The sequence below is a fragment of the Marmota flaviventris genome, chromosome 3 (assembly GCF_047511675.1).
Source record: "Marmota flaviventris isolate mMarFla1 chromosome 3, mMarFla1.hap1, whole genome shotgun sequence".
Lineage (NCBI taxonomy): Eukaryota > Metazoa > Chordata > Mammalia > Rodentia > Sciuridae > Marmota > Marmota flaviventris.
In genome coordinates this window covers 120,537,204-120,559,258 of record NC_092500.1, presented here as the reverse complement: position 1 = coordinate 120,559,258, position 22,055 = coordinate 120,537,204, and the positions used below count along the sequence as shown (strand labels likewise).

General features: G+C 44.8%; 1 protein-coding gene across 19 annotated transcripts in view; it reads right to left on the bottom strand.

Moving 5' to 3' along the window:
- Cacna1c (calcium voltage-gated channel subunit alpha1 C) overlaps positions 1 to 22,055 on the bottom strand; it is a 617,874-nt gene that overhangs the window by 92,434 nt on the left and 503,385 nt on the right. For all 19 annotated transcript variants that reach the window (XM_027951043.2, XM_027951042.2, XM_027951019.2 and 16 more), the window contains exons 14-18: positions 10,894 to 11,101; positions 9,861 to 9,981; positions 7,845 to 7,959; positions 6,973 to 7,093; positions 6,577 to 6,646 (exon numbers count right to left, since the gene is read on the bottom strand). In XM_027951043.2, coding sequence (XP_027806844.1) covers positions 6,577 to 6,646; positions 6,973 to 7,093; positions 7,845 to 7,959; positions 9,861 to 9,981; positions 10,894 to 11,101 — 635 coding nt within the window. The remainder of the gene's footprint in view (positions 1 to 6,576; positions 6,647 to 6,972; positions 7,094 to 7,844; positions 7,960 to 9,860; positions 9,982 to 10,893; positions 11,102 to 22,055) is intronic.

The following is a 22,055-nucleotide window of genomic DNA, read 5'->3' as shown; positions in this document are numbered from 1 at the left end:
TGTACACTCTTGCATCGGCATAGACTGTCTTGCTGCTTAGGAAGCTCTACCCTGACTTCCATTCCTGGGGTAAGCAAGGCAGTTGCTCCATCAGATACACCTGCTGAACTGCAGGCATCATTCTTAGAGGACATGATTTCTGAAGGACAAACTCAAATTTGTAAAAGGACAGAAATTTGACAGCATGTGATGCCAGCAGGTATCATGGATAAAGAGGGAGGCTGACAGATCAGGAAAGGTCAGATGAAGTTCATTTTGGGGCTGGCAGCTGAACCACCTGGACCCTGACTCCTAAATGCCAGTAAAATTCCTTCAGGATCTTTATTTTCTCTTTTCTGTTCTTGGGGGTTTGGAAAAAAGTGTGATGAGTCAGGTAATGCTGCTGCTTTTCTGAATGGCAGTTTAGAGTATTTAAAAGTGAAAGCAGGGGCTAGAAATATGGCTCAGTGTCAGAGCCCTGGGTTCATCCCCAGAACTGAACACACAAACCGAACAAGTGAGCAAATAGGAAGCATTGGACAGCTGAATACCCCATCTTAGTCTTTGGCATCCCTTGCCTCCTCCTCATTTGATACTCAATGTTTGTCTTTGCAATTTTGCTTAAAGCCAACTGGAATAAAAACATTATTTGCCTAGTGCCTACAGAGCACTGAACCCAAGGTTGAGAACACAAAGCCATGGTTCTTGTCCTCATGGAGCTTACATTTCTCAGCATGCGAGCCTGCTAGCAACCCAAGGGTAATGCATGATTAGCAAGGACCAAACATCCAGGGCAGAGCTCTGCCTGAAAGTATAGGAAGAGAAGTCTGAGGATGCAGTTTCTGTACCAGATATCTGCTCTATACTGGCTCAACTAAAAAACCTGCTATGCTTCATTCTTCTTTCTCTCCCTCCAACCTCTAAGCCATTGATAAATCCAGATGGCTCTATCTGCAAAATGAATTCCAAGTCCAGGTTCTGCCCTTAACCATCAACTGCCCCCTTCCTCACATGGCACCCAGAGTGAAGTGAGTCCTTGAAAGGATAAGGAACTTTGGTGACTGTCCAGGTGCATGGTCTTTGATTTATTTAATTTATTCAAATAAATTAATAAATTAAAAGCAGAATGTTGTGGTTTGAGGCCTTCCTGGTGTCCCATCTCATCTCCCAGTGCTCTCCCTCTGTATTTGTGTGGTCAGTAAAGGGTTTTTTTGAGGATGTGACATTTGGTCTAAAATCTGAATAGCCTGAAGGACTTGAACATTTCTGTACCAGATATCTGCTCTATACTGGCTCAACTTGGAGGTGCAAGTTGAGATGCACTAGCCCACTTGGAGTCCTCTGTGGCCAAGTACATACCATCTAAGAGATCATGCACCCACTCTTCCCTCCACCCGGAGAGCTCATCCCTCTGACTTCCATGTTCAAGTTCTTCAGGCTATTCACATTTTAGCCCAAATGTCACATCCTCAAAAAAGCCTTTACTGACCACACAATTAAAGCAGCTCTGGTTTGTTTTCTTGTATGTTTCTCCATTGAAATGTAAACTTCAGGAGGGCAGGGCCCTTCCCTGTCTTGCCTAGACACGTATCCCTGGGGTCTGCACAGTGCTTGGCTTACAGTAGGTGCTTGATAAGTAGTTATCAAATGACACATTATCTCCAAGGTTCCTTCCAACTCTCAGTGTCTACGACAAGAGTATAGCTCTGATACAACTTCTTTAACCTTTCCGACTCCCCCACCCTCCCAGTCAAGACCCCCCTTTCCCATGAAGTCCCTCCTGCTGACTTGACCACATCTCACTGCTCTTTTTGTGCTTGGACCCCTTAAAATGATCAGAGCATCCCCCAGAACCTCTGATGCCATACGACACAATTTCTGGTGTCACCTGCTTTTTTAAAAAAGCAAATGTGTACTCGTTCATTTCAAGTTCTTAGAGGTTCTTAGGAACATCTCTATTTTCATTCAAATGAATTAATAAATTAAAAGCAGAATGTTGTGGTTTAGATATGAGATGTCCCCCAAAAGCTCATGGGTGAAACAACGCATGAGTTTTCAGAGGTGAAATGATTAGATTGTGAGAGGTTTAACCAACTAGTAGATTGATCTTCTGATATTCAGGATAAACTGGGCAGTAACTGCAGGCAGGTAGGGTACGGTTAGAGGAAGTTGTCAATGTGGGTGTGACTTTGTGGTTTATATTTGCCCTTGATGAGAAGAGCTATCTCTGTGCTGTACTGTTTTGAGTGCTTCATGCCCATCCGCCATGATGCTCCATCTCACCTCAGGCCCAGAGTTATGGAATTGGCTGACCATGGACTGAACTTCTGAAACTGTAACTCAAAATAAACTTTTCCTCCTTTAAGTTGTTCTTTTCAGGTCTTTTGGTCTCAGCAACACAAAAGCTGACTAAAACACAGAATTATCTATTTTTCTTTGCATAAAGGTTTTCTTTGTGCATGATGGATGCATCTATCTACTATAAATTGAATATCCCTAATCTGAAAATCTAAAATCTGAATCCTGAATTTGAATTTTGGAGCATTTCAGATTTCAGATTTTCAAATTAGGAGTGGTCAAATGGTCAAGTTCATGCAAACATTCTGAAATCCAAAATACTCGAAAATCTGAAGCATTCCTTGTCCCTGGCATTTCAGATAAAGGATAATCAACCTGTAGCACTATGGGATAATCTTGAGATGAAAACCAATGGATAACATTTTTGAGACTGAACAGAGTGGGGAGGACCCTAGGGTCACTGCAGGGCTGCATGGCCCCTCTGTGTAATTTAGAAACAGTCCTTCTGGGTATGACTAGTCCACTGAGGGCTGGATTCCAGCTCCCATTCAGCCACCATGTTGCATGCTTTGGTACAGCTGGACATGTAAATGCAGCGGACCTGGTGAGAGGGTGAGTGAGGGGAGCAGGGAAAGGGAAACAAAGGACAGTGTGGAAGTGCTCTAGTACTGGCCCTTCCCGTCTAAGAGTTGGGCTGAGGCTCCCTTCTGGGGGGTATCTGCATGACTAGGTACAACAATGACCAGCTGCCCACAGGCTGCAAAAGCAGGAGGGGCCATGGTCAGGGACCAATGGTAGGTCAGGATCTTTGCCTTTCATCATTCCAGAAAAGCAACGGGAAAGAGAGACTGACAAGACCAGAGACATCAGGCAAATGAACCTTCAGAAGCATCTCGGGGAACTTCTGCTGCACTTGGCACAAAATGACCCAGGAGATGACCTGCAGAGGTGTGGTCATCACGGGGGTAGAGCTGGGAGACACAGCTACTTGGCCTTCAAGGGGCCAGGTAATGTGTGGAGCCACCGACTTTAGGAACATGCTGCTTTTGGGCCTCCGAGAGCAAGAAAATGAAAACCAGGGATGGAGAAAAAACAAGGGGCCTGGGAACTGGGTTAACCACCCAAAAGGAAGTGGTAGTGGGGTGAGGGCAGCCTCAATTGTCTATGGCCCCGAGGTCTCAAACTTAGGGTGCTATAATTTGTATCTTGAATGTCCCTCAAAGGCCCATGAAGGTTTGGTCCTCAGCCTGGCACTTTTCGGAGATGGTGGAACCTTTAGGAGGTGGGGCCTAGTAAAAGTACATTAGGTCACTGGAGGGGTGCCCTCGAAGGGGATATTGGGAACCTGGCCCTTCCTGTCTGTTTTTCACTTCTTTGCCACCACAAGGTGAGCTGCTTCCTGCTATGTGCTCCCCCTAAAATGTGCTGCCTCACCACAGACCCAAAGCAACAGTGCCTGTACTGAAACTTCTGAAATACTGAGCCAAATAAACCTTTCCTCCCCTTAAGTTGATTATTTCAGATATTTTATTATAGCAATGGAAAACTGACCAACAGCAAAGGTAAAGTGATAGATGGAACCAAGAGAAATGAAGACGAAGGTCTGCGGGAGATTAGAGAAGAGTGGCCCCATGATCACTCCAAAAAGTCTAACGAATCTGAAGAATCAGCAGAGCATGGCCCTGTTCCAAAGCACAAGCATCCCAAGAATCCACAAAGCCACCCCAGACAGTGTCATGCTGGGTCAGCAGAGAGACATTTCTATGAGAGCCCACTTAGTGACAGTGTCCTCATTAGTCCTTTTTCTCATTGATGTTTCCTCTTCTATTTCATTACAGCAACAAAAAAGAGAAAAGCCAGTAGTCTACTTAGAACAACAGAATTTGAGGTTGTTGTCACAGATGCAAGAGGTGTGTTATCCTACAGCTGTGTGGAATGGACAGGTCTGGGCCTGACTATATCTAGATGTGTGTATGTGCGTGCGTGTGTGGGTTGTGTGTGTGTGTGTGTGTGTGTAAAGACCCTCAAGTTTTGTACAGGGAGGCTGGGTCTTAGAGGCCAGGCAAGCTTGGGATGGGATCTTATTGGGGCCCAGAGGGATTTGTTCTATTATTCTCTCTCTCTCTCTTTCTCTTTTCTTTTTTACAGTGATGGGGATAGAACCCAGGGCCTTATGCATGTTAGGCAAGTGCTCTACCACTGAGTTTCACCCTCAGCCCCTATCACTGTCTTTCATTTTAAACTTTTAAAATACAATAGTAGATTTGCCTGTTTTATGTAGATTTTTCTCCATGCTCTGCCCAGAACCATATATATCCTCCTAAGCTAGCACACCCAAATGGGTTTTTCTGCTATCAGGCCCTCTTCTGCATGGTGTGAGTTCTATCTCTTCTCACTTAAATAAATCATGCTCCATTTACTCTTAAAAAGAAAAGAAACAAAGCAAAACAAAACAAGTAAAACCCTACAGGAGTAGAGACTTCATAGTGAACCTCCCTATGCCCAGTTTCAACATGTATTGCCATTTCACTGATTTTGTTTCACTTACCTCTTCTGCTCCCCCTTTTGGAGGGGCATTTAAAAAATAATTTCTAAATATTTCAGACATAAACACTTAAGTGTTTTAAAAACAGAACTATCATAATATTATACCAATGTGATTAACAAAATCTACTCAAAATCATTTAGTTCCCAGTCCATATTCAATTCCCCCTAATAATCTAAAAAAATCTCCTTTTAAAATTTAAGTTGCTTTTTCAGGATTCAAAAAAGATCTTTCCATTGCATTTATTAATACTTCTAGCAAGTTCCTGAAATTCTGTGATAGATAGCTCTCTTCATCTCCCCTAGAAGGGTTTTAGGACTTCAATAGGCTCAGTGTCCCAACAGGAAACATTCTACTCTCCTTTGTGTCTAAGTCCAAGATACCAAATTCTTACTTCCCTGAAGGGAGAGCAGAGTGGTGGCCTGGTGAGCAGGAAGCCTGCTTCCAGGATTAATAGAAAACACCTCCACTGTCTTTGCAGCTCAGGTAGAGAACAGGTAGAGGGAAAGCGACAAGGAAAACCTATCTTTACTCAGAATCACAGAAGGTTTTCAGCTACCCAACTTGGTTACCAACCCCAGCACAGCCTAACCTACACAGAGAAGGGTCAGTGAAAGCCACTGTGGTGGTATGTGTTGACTTCCAGCTTGAAGCTGGTGATAATCATCTAGGTTAGAGGAAGGCAAGCCCTAAGATTGTCCTGGGGACTCAGCTACAGGAAGCAGAGAGAGATAAGGTAGGATTCTGACATTAAAACCTTTCTAAAGGAGACCGCCTGCCAGTTCACACATCTGATAGATGCACAAGAAGATGGTGTCAGCAAGAGCTCTTTTTATAATAAGAGACCTGAAAGCATCTTACTGAGCAACAAGTAGGACATCTGTGGTGGCAGCTGTCTTGGTACTCAGTAATATCTCCTGAGCAAGGGCAGATTTGGAATTGCCTATTATTATTAGGCAAGCATAATGCTGCAACATATGCTATACCAATAAATTACATGAATTAATAATGATCATATAGCACATGATATAATAAAACCTTAATTGCTCGTAGAATCCAGCTTCCAAAGGACAAAAAGAGGAGTATAGATGGAGACTGGATAATGGATACTCCAACACACTTAGATAGAAGGAAGAAGTACTAACATTCTACAGGGCAGCAATAGGGGATGGGAGGACTATGGATCCTAACATGTTATATATTTTATGAAGAACTAGAATAGATTAGCTCCAACGCTGCAAACTCAAAGTAATGGTAAGGAAGTGGAAATGTTAATTGCCCTGACTTGATCACTGTATATTTTATACAAATATCAAAATAATCACATTGATCCCCATAAGTATGCAAAATTATTTACATGTTAATAAAAAGGTTAAAGACATTTAAGGAGATAGAGATGTTAATTATTCTGAATTGATCATTACGCACTGTAGGCACATATTGAATTATTACTTGGTACCCTATGCATTTGTACAATTGAAATAATGACTTAAAATAAGTAAAAGTAATTACAAATTTTTTAAAAACACCACTCAAATGAGTTCTCAAATGCATTCAGATATTACTATTACAAGGAAACCAGAATCAAAGTTTTCCCCAAGATGGTAATGGTAATGCTTCAATATACAGCCAAGATGTTCAGCAGTGCAAGGTACTTGGGGAGAGAAAGTGGGACCATAGGTCCCCAGTGCACAGCCATCCTGCATGGCTAGCCCCAGCTTCCTGATCTCAGAGTCAGACAGTGTGACAGGTACCTGCAGCCTCTGGGTTTGGGTAGGAACTTTTATCCTCATTCTCATTGGGTTGGAGGTCGTCCATGTTTATCTAGGCAGTAGAGGAGATAAGAAAGAAGAATTAAGTCAGATAAGTGCCACAGTTTTCAGGGCTCAAAATAGACTTGAAATTGCATTATATTAAGTGACTGAACTCAAATATTTATACTTGTCAGTGTGCACACCCTCTTGAGGACATTAGCAGAAGGCTGGGTTCAACCCACCATGCCTTCTCATCATCTACTGAACCCTCCTGTTCCAGCCCCATGGCTTCTCTGTCTCCTTTGGGTAGCTTCCTTCTTTCTCCATTTCTTGGGTGACTGGCCTTCCTTTCTCAATGACAGCCCCCACAGCTCCTGGAAGGAGGCAGCTACTCACCTTGGTGGTGGGGGGAGACTCTCCATCAGCAGTAATGGATTTCAGCTCAATTTTCTCCTCCTTGGTTTCCTCCACTGCTGGCTTCTCCACTACCTCTTGTTTCTTCTCTGGGCTGGCAGTCCTGGCCGGTCAGCAGGAAGAAAAAAAAAAAACAGAAATAAATGTTTACTGGAGTGACAGGAGGCAGTGTAGACAGGAACTACCTTGTGTTTGGTAGGGTCATTGGGCGCAGAACCCCTGGATCTACATTCATTGATCTTTTCCCAGGGTTTGCTGCAAACATGGCTTAATCCCAAGTGCCACTGGACTGAGCCATTTCTGGCTCTGTCTGGCATTTTGGTGGCATCTTGTAGCTACTCAGTGGCTTCAGTCCCTAAATCAGGGAACTGTTCTGAGTCTTGTTTAGGATTGGTTCTGGGAGGAACTCTACTTGATACCCAGCAGAGGCATGGCCAAGGACAGTCCTATCTAGATAGCAATGGAGCACAATGCGGGACCCAACACTGGGTCTTTTGCCTTCCCAACACTGCAGATGGTACAAAATAGTGAGGAAGCACTGCTCCTTAAGCTGGAGCTATTTCCCCTCTGAAAGCTGCCTTCCTCCCCTCTCCTCCCATGGCTTCAAATCTCAAAAGCAACCCCCCGACTTTCTAGACAGGTAAGGAAAGGCAGCACCTTTGTAGAGACTATCATTCACGATGGTCCTTGTTTCTGAGCAATGCCTAGGCATTAAGGGAGAGGACCAACTTACTGTAGGAAGCCCCGGACCCAGTCCCTTCCAGAAGGATCGCGCCTAGCGGTTGGTGTCATGCCCCTCTCCCACCAGTGAGAATGGCATTCCTGAACTGGGCTGGGTGAGCTTAGAGGGTTACCTGGCCAGCTTCTTTCTCTCTTTCTCTTCTTCCTCTTCCTTTTGGGCAGAGGTGAGACTCTCGGCATCAGCCAGGTTGTCCACAGCAATGGCCAAGAATACATTCAGTAGGATATCTGTTTGTGTCCATTCTTAAAGAAAATGACCTTGGCCTTGGGGTGTTTGATGGGCATAGGGAGCAGGGAGGGTGCAGGACATGCAGAAGTGGAGTTCCCCAGCAAGGCTCACTTCGAGGGGTTCAGAGCCCAACAGTGTCTCTTCATCTCTTCCTTCCCCATGACCCTGCTCACTATCAGGAGTTCTCTAGGTGGCTGAGATCAGGATAGCTTGCAGGCTGGAGTGGGGCTGGGAGTGAGGCAGCAGGCCCTGCCTTGCTCTTTAATTGCTGGGTTTCATTATTGGTTTCCCCACTGAGATGACTGGCTGTAATTGACATTATAAGCAGTATTGTCTCTAGCAGAATGCAGAATGCTCTTAAGAGCGGTTCATTATAAATGGGAGCTGAGGAGGTGGCCTGTACCTCTGCCAACTCTTAATGTGAGCCTGTACATACAAAGACCCTTGGAGGGTTTGGTTGGAGCTGGCCAAAAGCTTGGGAATTCCTAACTGAAGCAGTCATTTGTCTGTTTCTCCCCACCCTGCCTCCCCACTTCTTACCAACACAAACACTGTGGATCAGAAAACTGCAAAAGAGATAGAGCTTAAAGGGTCTTAAAGTTAGTTAAATTGACCTTCACCCCTGAGCACCCAGAAACTCACACCATTTCTAGGACAGGGAAACCGAAGCCCAAGCAGGTGAAGGGCTTGTCCAAGGAGGTTACTGAACCCCTCACCCTTGGGCCCTGGAACATAGTAGGGGCTTTGCATGCATCATCCTGTTCAAACTCACAATGACCCCTTAAGTAGCAATTACTATTATTCTATTATAGGCGGAGTATCCCTTATTTGAAATGCTTGGGACTTCAAAGTTTTTAAGATTTTATAATATTCACATATAAATAATGAAATTTTTTGGTAATGGGACCCAAGTCAAAACATGAAATACATTATTCACATATACCTTGTACATGCACCTGATGGCAATTTTATGTAGTATCTTAAATAATTTTGTGCATGAGATTTATGATGTGGAGTTTCCCACTTATGGTGACATGTTGATCAGAAAGTTCTGAATTTTGGATTTTTGGCTTCTGGGTGTTCAACCTATAGAGCATTTGCAGATACCAAGGTACAGAGCCTTTAATTTGCTGGAGGTCTTGAGCTGGTACAATGTGAAGCTTTGTCTGTAGTTTTAGTGTTTGTGTTTTCTGCATTAGCTGAAGCTGGGGTTTGACCCCTGAGACTTGGGCCAAAGCTGTTTCTATTTACCACCCAGGTTCTGGACACAACTCCCATGGGGTTCCAACCAGGGGAAGAAAAGAAGGACCTGGGTTTGAGATCCTGGGACATGATCTTAGCTGCGACCAGGAAGGATCTGTTGGGTCTGCCTGTGACTAAAGTCCTGGAGAACAAGTTCAGAGAGAGGAGTCTGACCGAAAGCAGGGAGGAGAGATGAAGGTCATTTCAAGGATGATGGCTCGGTACTCCTTCACTAAGCAGGTGTGACAGCCCCAGGGCTGTCAGGGGCCCCATCCCTAGGGTCCTTAGTATCATAAGTCTGTGTGAGTGGCTGCACTGGCCAGAAGGTCAGGGGGCGCCATCCACCTAGCTTACAATCAGGACGTGCCTCCTGGAGTTGAGCGACGCTGCAGCCTGAACAGATTCAGGAACATCAGTGTACATTCTCTCCTATGCCAAAGCTGTGGGCTTCCACTCAGACCCGCCTCCATGCTAAAGTGATTCTAAGCTGGGCCATGTTTTTTTCTTCCCAGGGCAGCCTTCCCCAGCTCTCCTGGGGTCCCTGTGGATGGCAACCAGTGTTCAGCCAGAGCCAGGGCCTGCAGATGACACCCAGGTGGCATTGTGCTGCAGGCTGAGGGTGGGGGCAGCAGGGGTTGGGGGCAGCAACAAAGGATACAATTTCCACAGATGAAGAGGATGATGAAGTAAATACAGACTAACATCCCTGGAAAAGAGGGGCCGCCATAAGCCATGATCCCATCATACATCACCGAATTCCAGTCCTCCCCGGTCAGGATCTGAATGACACATTCCCACCAATAAGGGACACAGCGTTAGACCAACAGCAAACCCCAAAACTCCCCTGCCCTGCCCCAGTATGCGAACACAAATCTCTTTTCCATTTTTATCTCTTCTTCTAACCCCCAATTCTCCTCCCCAGGGTTACTAGGCTATTGAGCTGGGCAAGTTTGACTCTATCCTTAGACAAGATGCACGGCCACTGGCAAATATTACTTGGGGAGGGACTGAAAAGGCATTGTGGTCAAAATCTCTCCTACTGTTTATATCCAGTGCATGAGACGATCACCCTTAGCCCTTCCTCTGGGGAGGGGGTCAGTGCCCCTTTACTGTGTTCATGGTGCCAGTGCTGTGCTAAAGCCAATTGTCCCAAACATCAGACAATGGGCATCATCCTTAGATCCTGGCAACCCGCACATATTATTTATTTTTCTCTAGGAGTCAATCTACTTTTAGACTTAAATAGTGCTACTTTAGCCCTGCTGTAAGCCGAAATAGCTATGAAATCACGACTCTCTGAGTTACTTAGGTCTTTTCCCAGGGGCAAGCAAAAACAGAACCCTATCACTCTCCATTCCCCAAAATAAGCAGACTGTTTTTCTTTTTTATGTTTGGGCTTTCATGTAGATTTAATTTGACTAAAGGGTTATATGGCTAGGGGAGCATTTTTAAACGATTAGGTTTTTCCTTCCAATGGTTTGCCCACCAGAGGAATTCCAATGGAGTTGGATGAGGGGAAACTACAAAAAGAGCTGGAGACACCAGGGACCCTCAGGCCTGATCTAGGCTGGCCTTGTTCACATTGAAAGGGTGACACTTTCCACCACCTTTTTCAAGGCTCCTTCTTCCTCCCCACCCACCTCCTCCACCACCGAACCACCCTCAGAATCCCAGCAGAGAAGAGTCCATACCTGAAACACAGTGAGGAGGGACTGGGGGAAGTTATCAAATGTGCTCCTCCGAGTCTGCATCTCATCAAAGTTGAACTTTCCTCCAAAGAGCTGCATCCCCAGGAGGGAGAAGATGATGATAAAGAGGAAGAGAAGCAGAAGCAGGGAGGCGATGGACCGCACAGAGTTCAGTAAGGAGGCCACCAGGTTGCTCAAGGAGTTCCAGTACCTGAGGACCAGACGAGGCAGGTCAGCCTGTTTTCCCTCCGCCTTCCTTCCCATCAATCCTCATCTAGGAGCCCATTGAACGTTCTCAGATGAGTCTCCACCACCTGCTCTTTTTCTCTTTCCTGGGGCAGGGGTGGAGGTGGTGGTGTGAACTGGACTCACAATTAGAGTGCAGAGCTACTAAGTTCAGGTTCCAACATCAGTAATGTGTAATGATGAAGAGATGGGGTGCTGGGGTCAGAAGCCTGAGTTCCCACCCAGCAGGGCCAGCTGCTGGCGGCATGTCCCTTTGGACAAGCCACTTAGTTTTCCTATTTTCTGCCTCCCCGTCTGAAAAAATGGAGATAACAGTAGCATGTACTTCAACAGATAATTGGGATTTGCATGAGATAATCCCCCTCACCCCCAAAGGTCCATAGTATAGTGCCTGGCATGCAGTTGATAAAAGTTAGTATTTATTGTTATTATCACTGTTCACTGTTAGTCTTTAGGTATGGATTAAGAAGTATGAATTAAATTATCTGTGAGTAAGAGAGGGTGCAAGGGGGATGGGGTTGTGGCTCGGTGTACACTTGCCTAGTACACGTGAGGCACTGGGTTCGATCCCCAGCACCACGTAAAAATAAAATAAAGGTATTATGTCCATCTACAACATTATATATATATATATATATATATATATATATATATATATATAGAGAGAGAGAGAGAGAGAGAGAGAGAGAGAGAGAGAGAGAACAAGGTTTAGCATAGTTTCCCACATTTACCCTGTCCTAAGGATTGGGTTTTATAAAGCCATTCTTTTGGAAATTCTAATTCAGTAGCTGTAGTTGGGGGCTCAGATATCTGTATTTTTAAAAAGCATCCCACAAGACACTGACAGCAGATAAGTTTGGGGAAACACTTATCATAACATTCCTATCATACCCACTGGGGACAGCTCAGAGCAAGTGTCCTCTGTGAGCAGGGGGGTGGTGGGTGGGATACCTGGAGAAGAAGTCCCACTCCTTAGGGTCACTGAGCCCCTCCACTATTTGTACAGAGGCCCCTCATGGCCCAAGAGAACCCCATTCTCTTGGAAAAGTGAGCGGAGGGAACCTACCAATGGCTCCTGGATGTGGCTTGGGCACTTGTGCAATGGTTAGTTCAGGATCAGGAAATACCCAGTAGCAATAGGGACACAGCTCCAAATGGGGTTGTGCCTTCCCCCACTGCTCTGCCTCTGGCCTGCCTGCCTTCCAGAACACTATTCTGATTCCCTCCTCTTAAGAGATTCCCTGCTCATCATCAACGCCTTCAGGGAACTGCTTCTGCTACTTCAGCACATGACCTGTGAACCAACCTGCGGCTGCCCCACAGCTGCACCCCAGCCCGGGCATTTCTCTCCAGAGAATGGTTCCATATTAAGTAAGGGAAAGAAGAAGATGGGCCAACAGTTTGGATGTAAACATGAACTTCCTCCCAACCTGGGTCTTTAATGTTGCTTTCTCCTTTGCAAAATCAGCCTGTCTCCATCTTTCTTTTGCCTGCCAGTCACAGTGGCCAAATTCAGGATTGGTTTGAAGACGGACCCACAGGATTTGCTGATGGAACGTGAGAGAGACATGAAGACTAACCCCTCCAGCTCCCATGTTTGGAGAGCATTCACATACATTTTTTTGTATCTGTATTTATATCTGTTCTATAAATGCTCTTACAAGTTTTTTTATTTTTTATTTTTGGCAGTCTTATCTCACCAAAATAAACCCTTAAAATAGTTTTGGAGGGCAGAGATCAAAGAGTTATTTTGTTTGTTTGCTTGCTTGCTTGCTTGCTTGCTTGCTTGTTTGTTTCTCCTCCATGTCCCCCATCTTTGGGGAACTTTATATAACTTCTGCATGACCCAGTGTATGGATTCAGCTTGACATGACCACAGCCATCTTGAGTCATAACTACCATGATTCCCCAGAGCAGCCCTAGTCGGTTTTTCCTGCATAGCTTTCTAGCAAACTATCAATAGACAAAGCCATCAGTCATATGTGGGGTATACAAGACCCTGACTTCAGGGATGTACCTGACTCTTCCATGTTATCTTGAGATAAGCCAGGTACATTCCAGGCAGGATAAAGCCACCTTTGTCCTAACCCATAAATACACCCCTCTTTCTGACCCAAATTGCAGGGGTCCTACTGGTCTTGCTGCCACTCAGGACCATGCTTCAAACTGTAAGTCCCCCAATAAACTGCACTCTGTGCAGACCTAGATCTATTTGCTGCTCTGTCTTGGGTCTCAAGGCACCCTGGGGCTGGTCCTCGTATTTCAAGGCTGGATTGCTCTGAAACACCCAACAAAATTGATAGGTTGCTGGGATGTTGTGGTGATCTGCTTAAAGCAAGACGTAATGGAACCTCTTTAGGGGTAGAACACCCTCCCCACTTATATTTACAGTTATTTTCCAAACTTACCTGGAGAGAAAAACCCACTGAGTGCTTTATCATTTCCCAAATGCTGATTCCCAAGTCTCACCTAGAACCATGGTGCTGAGGCTTAGTCTGCACAGAGTGCAATTTACTGGGGGACTTACGGATGGAAGTATGATCCTGGGTGGCAGCAAGACCAGCATGCTTCTTATGCAAGCTGGTCCAGTACTTGTCAATAAACTGGTATTGGGAACTAGTAACTTCAGAGCATATTGATAATGAAAATTTCCAGCTGAACAGAGGGGTGGGTATCTGCATGTGGATTGAGGTCATAGGTCCCTGAGAAGTCCTCTGTGTGCTCAACTGCCATGGAATATTCTAGAAAAGTCTCAATATCCATGGAAGACTGGAGCCTTAATTACCATGAGGTACACAGACACATGGGAAATAATTCACTTTAGTCTTGTTCAGCTACATCTGACATCCATGAGACCCCTAGAGGGAGCCAGAAGAGAAGGCCCCTGTCTTTGGAGAGAAAGTCACCATATATGGGTTTAAGCTTCGCAGAATAGACCAGACTAGGAGGCAGAGAGGAAGGTGGGGTGGGAGGAACATTTCCTGACCTGGGGCCCCTTGGAGTGCCCGGGGCTCCAGGGAAGAGGAGGCTGAAGCAAACTGAGTCATCAGGAGAGAAAAACCCGTCGGGAGTGCCTGGGCATGAGAATGGCCACTGGTGAGTACCCTGGGGGGCGGGGCTGGCAGCGGAGTTGGCATTAAGAGTGGTCATGGTCAAGAATGGCAGACCATGGGGCTGGGATTGTGGCTCAGCGGTAGAGCGCTCACCTAGCACGGGCGGGACCCGAGTTCGATTCTCAGCACCACATAAAAATAAAAGGCATTGTGTTGTGTCCATCTACAAAAAAATAAGATTCTCTCTCTCTCAAAAAAAGAAAAAAAAAAAGAATGGCAGACCTTGAGGCAAACACTGGTTTAAACTGTTTAAAAGGTTAAAAGAGAAACCTTTCCTGGGCTACCCCACACCCCCCCCCTGCCTTCCTCACCCCAGGGACTACCCTAGAAAAGTCTGGGCGTCACATGGTGAATGGATGGTGGTGCATAACACCACTATGGTATGCCCAACGTCCTACCTCACCCCGCAGGGCCTTCCTCATCTCAGAACATGAGAACTGGAGGGCAGTCTATTATGCCTCTCTCAGCCCATGTTGGCAAACTCCATCTTCAAAGCAGATCCTGATTTGGCCAGCTCCCATCACCCCTATCACCTTGTCCAGGCTGCCAGCCTCCTTTATCTGATTTGTGCGTTAGCCTCTTACCTGGTGGGCCTGCCTCGACCCCAGCTGCCTGTAGCAATTTTCCATACCACAGCAGCATCACAGCATGCTCTCGCAGCATGAGCCACATCAAGCCTCGACCACACTTCAGCCCTCTAGCTACTTCTTTTGCTCCTTGGTGTAAAAGCCCCTGAGTTCTCATGAAGTCCCACAGACCTGCGAGTTCTGGCTCCCACTGCCTCAGCAACCTGCTACGCTCTTCCTCCCTTGGTAACTCCAGTCACACCAGCATCCTCTGTTCCCACAAATTCCAAATGCCCCACCTTCATGGTCCTTGCTATTTCTGCTGTCTGCAGGGCTCTTCAACAACCCTTGGGATCCTGGAGTCCTCTAACCTCCCAGTGAAGCTTTCCCGGACCTCCAGGCTAACAACATATCCTGCTTTAAAAATTATCATTTATCACCACCTGACAGATGCTTAGTTCTTTGTCTAGTGTCTCCCTTCCTTCTCTAGAATGTAAGGTCCAAGGGAAAAGGAATTCATTTGTTTTGTTTATATCCCTAGCTCTTTCATCAGGGCTTGTCCTCATAAAGGTGCTACACTAGTATTCTGTTGAAGGAATGAATGAATGAATGAACTTTACGGTAAGTGTGGCACATCTGAATTGACTGAAGGGAAATAAAAGAGGCCCTAGAGTCACAGACACCCCAGCGTGTGTTTGTGTGTGCATTGTGAGGTGGTAGCAGGGGTGGGTGGTGTGACCTCTCATGTATATACCTAAGTCGAAAATGCAATGAGCCCAACCATGAGGAATGGCTGTCGATAGCTTCTCACATGTCATTCCTATTCTTTTAGTTTCCCAAAACCCATGGATAGGGAGTTTCTGATATTCCTAACTGTTCCATCCCAAGACCATGTATCAAATTAATATGGATCAGTTTTCCTAAAGAAAACAGATTGCCATGGTTTTGAGATCCTTGGGTAGCATCCCTGGAAGAGCACTGTGAATGGGAGAACGCCCATCCTGGTGTGCATGTGCCGGCTCTGATTACGAGATGACTGCACCCAGGTACACAGGGACCATCATGCCCACCACATGAGGGACACCTGGGCTCAAAAGATACTGCTTTGACCAGTCATGTGGGTAAGCCATGGTTAAGACAAAAGGAAATCATGGCTGCATATGCTGCTTTTCTTCCATGGGCAGTTGCTTCAACAGGGCAAGATGCCCAAAGGTTGGCCTGCCACCTGTACTTTCTGTCCCTTTGGAAAAGAAGTAAAAGAGACAAGCTGGAGCCAGTGGCCTGGCATTCTGAGGGGTACCTAGTTTGGTGAACTGTCCATCTCTAAGCACGTAGAAAAGCACTCTCCACGAGACAGAGCAAAGCATTGCCTAAATGCTATTGTGGCAAAGAACACTAACTGGATCCAGAGCTTCATTTTCATTGATACAGATGAGACCTGTAGGTGCTCAGGTGGCAGCTTGGCAGTGGAGAGGGTGAAGAAAGACCATTTAGACGAAATGGCTGGCAGCCTTATGGTCTGCAAACTCTCTCCTCCTTGTTGCCAATCTGACTCTCTGTGGCCATTACTGCCATGGCCTAAAGATGGGAAGATGGCCTCATGTCCCAGAATCACCCTCCTTTTTAGAAAGAGTAGCTGGTGGTAAATGAGTAGGGTTAATGGTGTATTAACAATCAACATAGGCTTTTATCCTAATTGATCAAAAATATGAAATGTATACACTCACACACCAAAAAAGGAAGAGCTCTGAAGAAAAGTGAGAAGAATCAGAAAAAAATACTTGGTGTTTCTGGCCAAAGACTTTGTAGGGAACTTGAGGACACCTGAGAATCTCTTTTCAGAACAAGACACATGCAGGCCCCTGACCGCAGTGGCTCACATGCAGCGCCCAGAGGCCCATGGCCAGCTTGGAGCCTCCGGCCCCCTCCCCAGACACACACTGGCACCACCATCCCTGGCATCAACTCTCCTTTTCTGTTTTCTGGCCACTCTGTGTCACCTTCTCCAAAGTGTGCGTCTTTGCCTACCCTGTTCCCCATCCAACCCAGCTTGCTGTTTTCTCTATAAACTATGGTGCATTTGAAGGCTTTTGACCTGCTTAAGTGGTCTGCTACCTAAGTTCTCTCCTTTCCCTTCCTCTCCTCCTCCCCAGCCTTCTTGAAGACTTCTTGCTTGCTGATTATCCATTTATTCATTCCTATGGTTACCTTGTCCCTCCATGTCTCCTGGTTTAAGTTACCACCCTCTGTTCAGGGACACTTTGATCCCCATCTGTTTCCCTTTGGGAGTCTGTCTTTGGGTTTGGGGCTCTGTGGAATTCTTCTTCCTCTTCTATAATAGAGTAACCTGACCTTCCTTGAACTGGAACTTTCATCTATCAAACCTTTTACTTTAAAAAGATCAGGGCTGGGCTCTTTACCTTTCTTTATTCTGGTATAACATGAGCCTTGAACTTGCTATAAATAAAAGAACTTCAAAACAATAGTGCCATTGCTTTGGATGCTTTGCAAATGCCCCACATTATCTCTCTCTGTTCCAGAGAGGGTCATGACTAAATTTATACCTGTCCCAACCATTTTCATCTTAAGGGGTAAAAAAAATCCTCTTAGTTTTGGTGTCAAGTGATCTATTATTGGAAATGCATTTATAAAGCAAATTTCATGTGATAAACTTGTGTGGTGCAGGGCTTTGGGAATGTTCTGGAGTGAGAGCTAGGTAAGAGCCTGGAGAAGCAGGTAGTTCAGTCAGTGAGTAGGCTCAGCCTGGCCCTCTCCATTCCCTGGACCAGCTACAGAGATGCAAGAGATATGTGTCCTTGAATCAGAGATGCAGTGAAGTCGAACTCTGGTCTTTGAAGAAACCGTGGGGTCTGGAGTCATCAGAGTGACAGGAGGATGAAGGGGTGTATCCTGAGGCAGGAGGAGGAACCACAGAGAATTCTAGACTATCTCGGTCAAGGTCTGGTACAGCCTCAAGCCCAAGGCTTCCTCTACTGGTTCAGTTCCTGCTGGTACTTGCCCCTGCCCACTCCATCCTAGCAAGGTTGGGAAGCCCATTTTATGTTTTCCACTTGGCTAATAAGTTCAGAGGGCTTGTCTTCCCTATTTGCATCAGAGGTCTTGGTCACCTTGAAGAAGGAACCTGCATGGGGAACAAACCTGTCCAGGATGGTAAGGCAGTCTGGCCTTGTCTTTAGGATGGCCTTGGGTGGGTGTGCCTCTGGACTGTGCGGCTACTCAGGGTTACCTAGTTGGCCCCTGTGTGGTGCAGGACTTTGGGAAGGTTCTGGAGTGTGAGCTAGATGAGTCAGGCTTAGGAAGGGAGCACATTCTTCCTCACCAGTGTTCCCTTAATCCCCAGCAAGTAACAGTTACTGTCCCAGAGAATAACTACCCTTCCTGTGTTAGTTAGCATGCAGGCTCTTGAGTTTGAGTTGCCATCTTCATAGACCCTTGCCTGGAAACTGGGCAAATGTCAGATTTTTAAAAAAAATAAAGGCCCTTAATGAGCTCAGAGGCTCCATGGGTCCTTGAGGAGAGTGAGGGCAAGAAGGTGGTGGGGTCAGCTGGGGAGACATGGGGGTGGGACTGGTGTTCACTTCCAGAATCTGGCAGGGACTTGGGGGACCTTTAGAGCCTGGAGGATTTGTGAATGGCTTGGCTCCATTGGTGCCCATGATTCATGTGTAATTGTGGCTGTGCTGAGTCAGCCTAATCTCAGATTTCCGGGCCTGGAGGGCATTGCAGGGCCTGGAGGGTACTGCAGGGGAGGAGAAAGAGAGAGTGATTGAAGGTTTAAGGGGAAGGAAATCAGCAAGTGCTACAGGAATCTTGGTGCATTTAAAAGCCAATTGCATAAAAATGAGATGTAATTAGTAAACTGAACTCACATCTGGATCTAATCTATGGGAAGCCCTTTATCCTCAGCACAGAAAGATAAGGACAGACAAAGAGTAGATGCACTAGATATTGACTCCTGGCAACAGTTAGAGCCCCATATAGCCCCAAAGCAGGAAAAAGAACCCAATTCATCCTGTGGCTAGAAGGCTGGCTGTTATGGGTAATTTACCCTCAGATGATAAATATTTTGGCCATGTGCATGCCTCATTGTTCTGAGGTAGAAATCTTGTCTTCCTATTCTTTCTTTTTATGTGATTTCTCACTCACAGCACTATGAACATTCAGTAATCAATTGACTTACAGTCTAGCACAGGGTTCCCAGTCTTTTTTTTTTTCTTCATGAGACATATGGATGGATGATATTCACAGGCATTGTATACTCCTGAAGATGTTCTCAGATTTTAGATTTTGATAAAACCCCCCATATGTAAGCACACTAATAATAATTCATGTTCATAATGATATTCTTGAGACTCCTGCTCCTTTAGGCAACATGGCTAGACTCAGTCCATCCTGGTCTTGCCCATTCATAAAAGCATTTGGGAATGCAAGTCACAGAGAGTGCTGGTGCTACAAGACAAGGTTATTTTTTTATTTTTTAGAGACACCATTCATAAACTTTGGCACTTTAGCTTTCATATTACTATACACATTGCAAGCAATATCAGATTGCTTGCTATACATTGTTCAACTGCTCTGAACATGGCAAGGTGTCATGACACCATGGTAGAGAATCACTGATCTAGATCAGTAGTTCTCAACTCTTGGACCATAAACCTTAAGAGCAGGGAGAATGGCAATGAAATTATAAGAAGGGATCCATGAATCCATAATCACACCTAACATTATAGTACTCTAGGCTGATTTGAGTACTATAATGCATATTTCAAATGCATACAGATGTGCAAGAATTCATAAAAATCAAATTAATTTAAAAGCTTTGCTGAATTCTTAGTAACTCTTACCATTGTGTGTTCTCTAAGTCAAGAACTATCAAAAGTATGATTGCTGGTTGTTATGTAGGAACTCATAGGGTTAAACACCTGTGCCTGATTCCCAAATCAGGGGAAGAAGAGACAAGGGCTATATCCCTTCTAGTTATTTGTTTGTTTGTTTGTTTCAGATAAAGCCCTCAGGAGAACTTTATCTGAAACAAGGAACCAGTTTAAGCCAGCCAAATTGCCTCAAATCACTCTTCTGGGTGATCTTGTTCATTGTAATCTCATTATGATGCTAAATTCTCCACCCATGATGTGTTCCCACTCACCATTTCCAAACAAACATGCAATGTATGAGACACATGATCTTAAGCCCACATGTGCAGAAATATGTTAGGCCCCACCTGTGATGGTAAGTCTACAATATGAAGAGGCATGTGTCTCCCCAATAAAATCCCCTTGCTGCTTTTGTTTGGGAAGACCCTGTGCTTTGAGAAACATCCCTAGTGTACTCTCTACTTGCTGCAAATTATAAACCTTCCTTTACTCTTTCATCTCATGGTTGTGCTTATTGGCTTTGCACTCAGCAAGGGCTAAAAACATTTTGCATTCAGTTACATAATCTTGACACAGTTAGGGAGTACAGGACAGAGAAGACAGAGGAGAGGTAAGGATCAAGGTTTTTGATTGCATATGGAGGGCTACGTTTTAAGGCAAAAGAATGGACAAAGGATAGCAGTGGGAAATTAAGCCATTGGTTCTCAAAGTAAAGTCACTGGACCATCAACATAGGGCTCTCCAGGAGTTGCTGACCAATCCGTTGAGGTGAAGTCTTCAGCAAGCTCCCTAAGGGTTTCCACCAAGTTTGAGAGTCTCAGTTGCTGGTTTAAACTACACTGTTAAAAAATGCATCTTCAACATACAAATTGTAAAGAGACACTGCAAAGTATTCTCAAGGGGGTTTCAAAAGGAGGGGAGAAACACACCTGTTTGATGCCATGACCACAAAGGTGACCCATGTCAAGGCTGTTTAATGAATCATAGTGTCCACTCATGGCCCACATTGTGGGCAGTTTCTAGGTGACTATGGTGATTTTTGCTACAAGTCTGGGTTGGGGGACAAGGTTCAGAGGAAGCACAGAATTCCCAACACAACCAATATGTTTGTTGTTTCCCAGCAGTCTCCAGAGAGTTTGGAGACTTCAAAAGAGGAAGATGACGGCCTTTGCCCAAATAATTTCCAATTAAATAATGGAATTATCCTGTTTACAATCTTTCTAGAGATCTGAAAATACTACTAATCCTTCTTGTGAAAGGGCTATGAAAAGCTCTCTGATCAAGACAGATTTTGATAGAGAAGAAGAGTGTTACCTTAGAATTACTAGAATGTTACTAGAATGTTAGGTAGAGGGAAGTGAAGGGAGAGGAGGGGAGGTGATGTGGGAATAGGAAAGAGGTAGAATTAAACAGACATTATTACTTTATGTATATATGTGACTACATGACCAACATGATTCTGCAACATGTACACTCAGAAAAATGAGAAATTATATCCCACCTATGTATGATACATCAGAGTGCATAAATATGTTCTACTGTCATGCATAACTAATTAAAACAAAAAAATTAAAGACAGATTTTGAAAAATAGTTCCTTGGCCATGTTTTTGCATTAGGAATAGATAAATTGGTGATCCAAATAGAATGAATGCTCAGTCTCTTAAAGATGCTCTAACAATATCTAGCAGCAAGATTTTTTTTTCTATAGGGAAAACAAACAAACAAACAGAATCTCAAGATGTGGACTTTTGAGTATTATTTAAAAGGCACTGAAAAGTCCAAGCAAAAATTAGATTTTACCAGACTCCAGGAGCAGCAAGTTGAATCAGCACTTATCTAATAAGAATCCATATGCAAAAAATTCTTGAGGTCCTATCTCAGGACACAAAAAACAAAGTAGTTCAGTGCATCACAGTGGGGTCAGAAGCACAGGCAGTCTGCAAGAGGACCTGCTTTTTACTCCCAGTGTTACCCATGAGCAGTTGTGTGATCTCAAGCAAGTAACTTAACACTCTTAAGTCTCAGTTTCCTCATCTGCAAAATGGGAATACCAATAATTATAGTACCCCACACTCATCCTCTTAGACGTGGTTGTCAGGGTTACTGGAGCTACTGGATATCAACTTTCATATCACCCTTTCTGGTACATAGTGAGCCCTGATGTGCACTAATGATTATTACTATTGGTTTTTCTACTACTTTTATTATAAACCAGGGATTTTCTTTAATGTCAATATATTCAGGAAGGTCAAGAAGAGCTTTTCTGGGGGAAGAGAGGGAAGGAGGTTGTTGTACTAGAATGTTAAATGTGTGGATTTAAATTCTTCATGCCCTTGAAGTCCT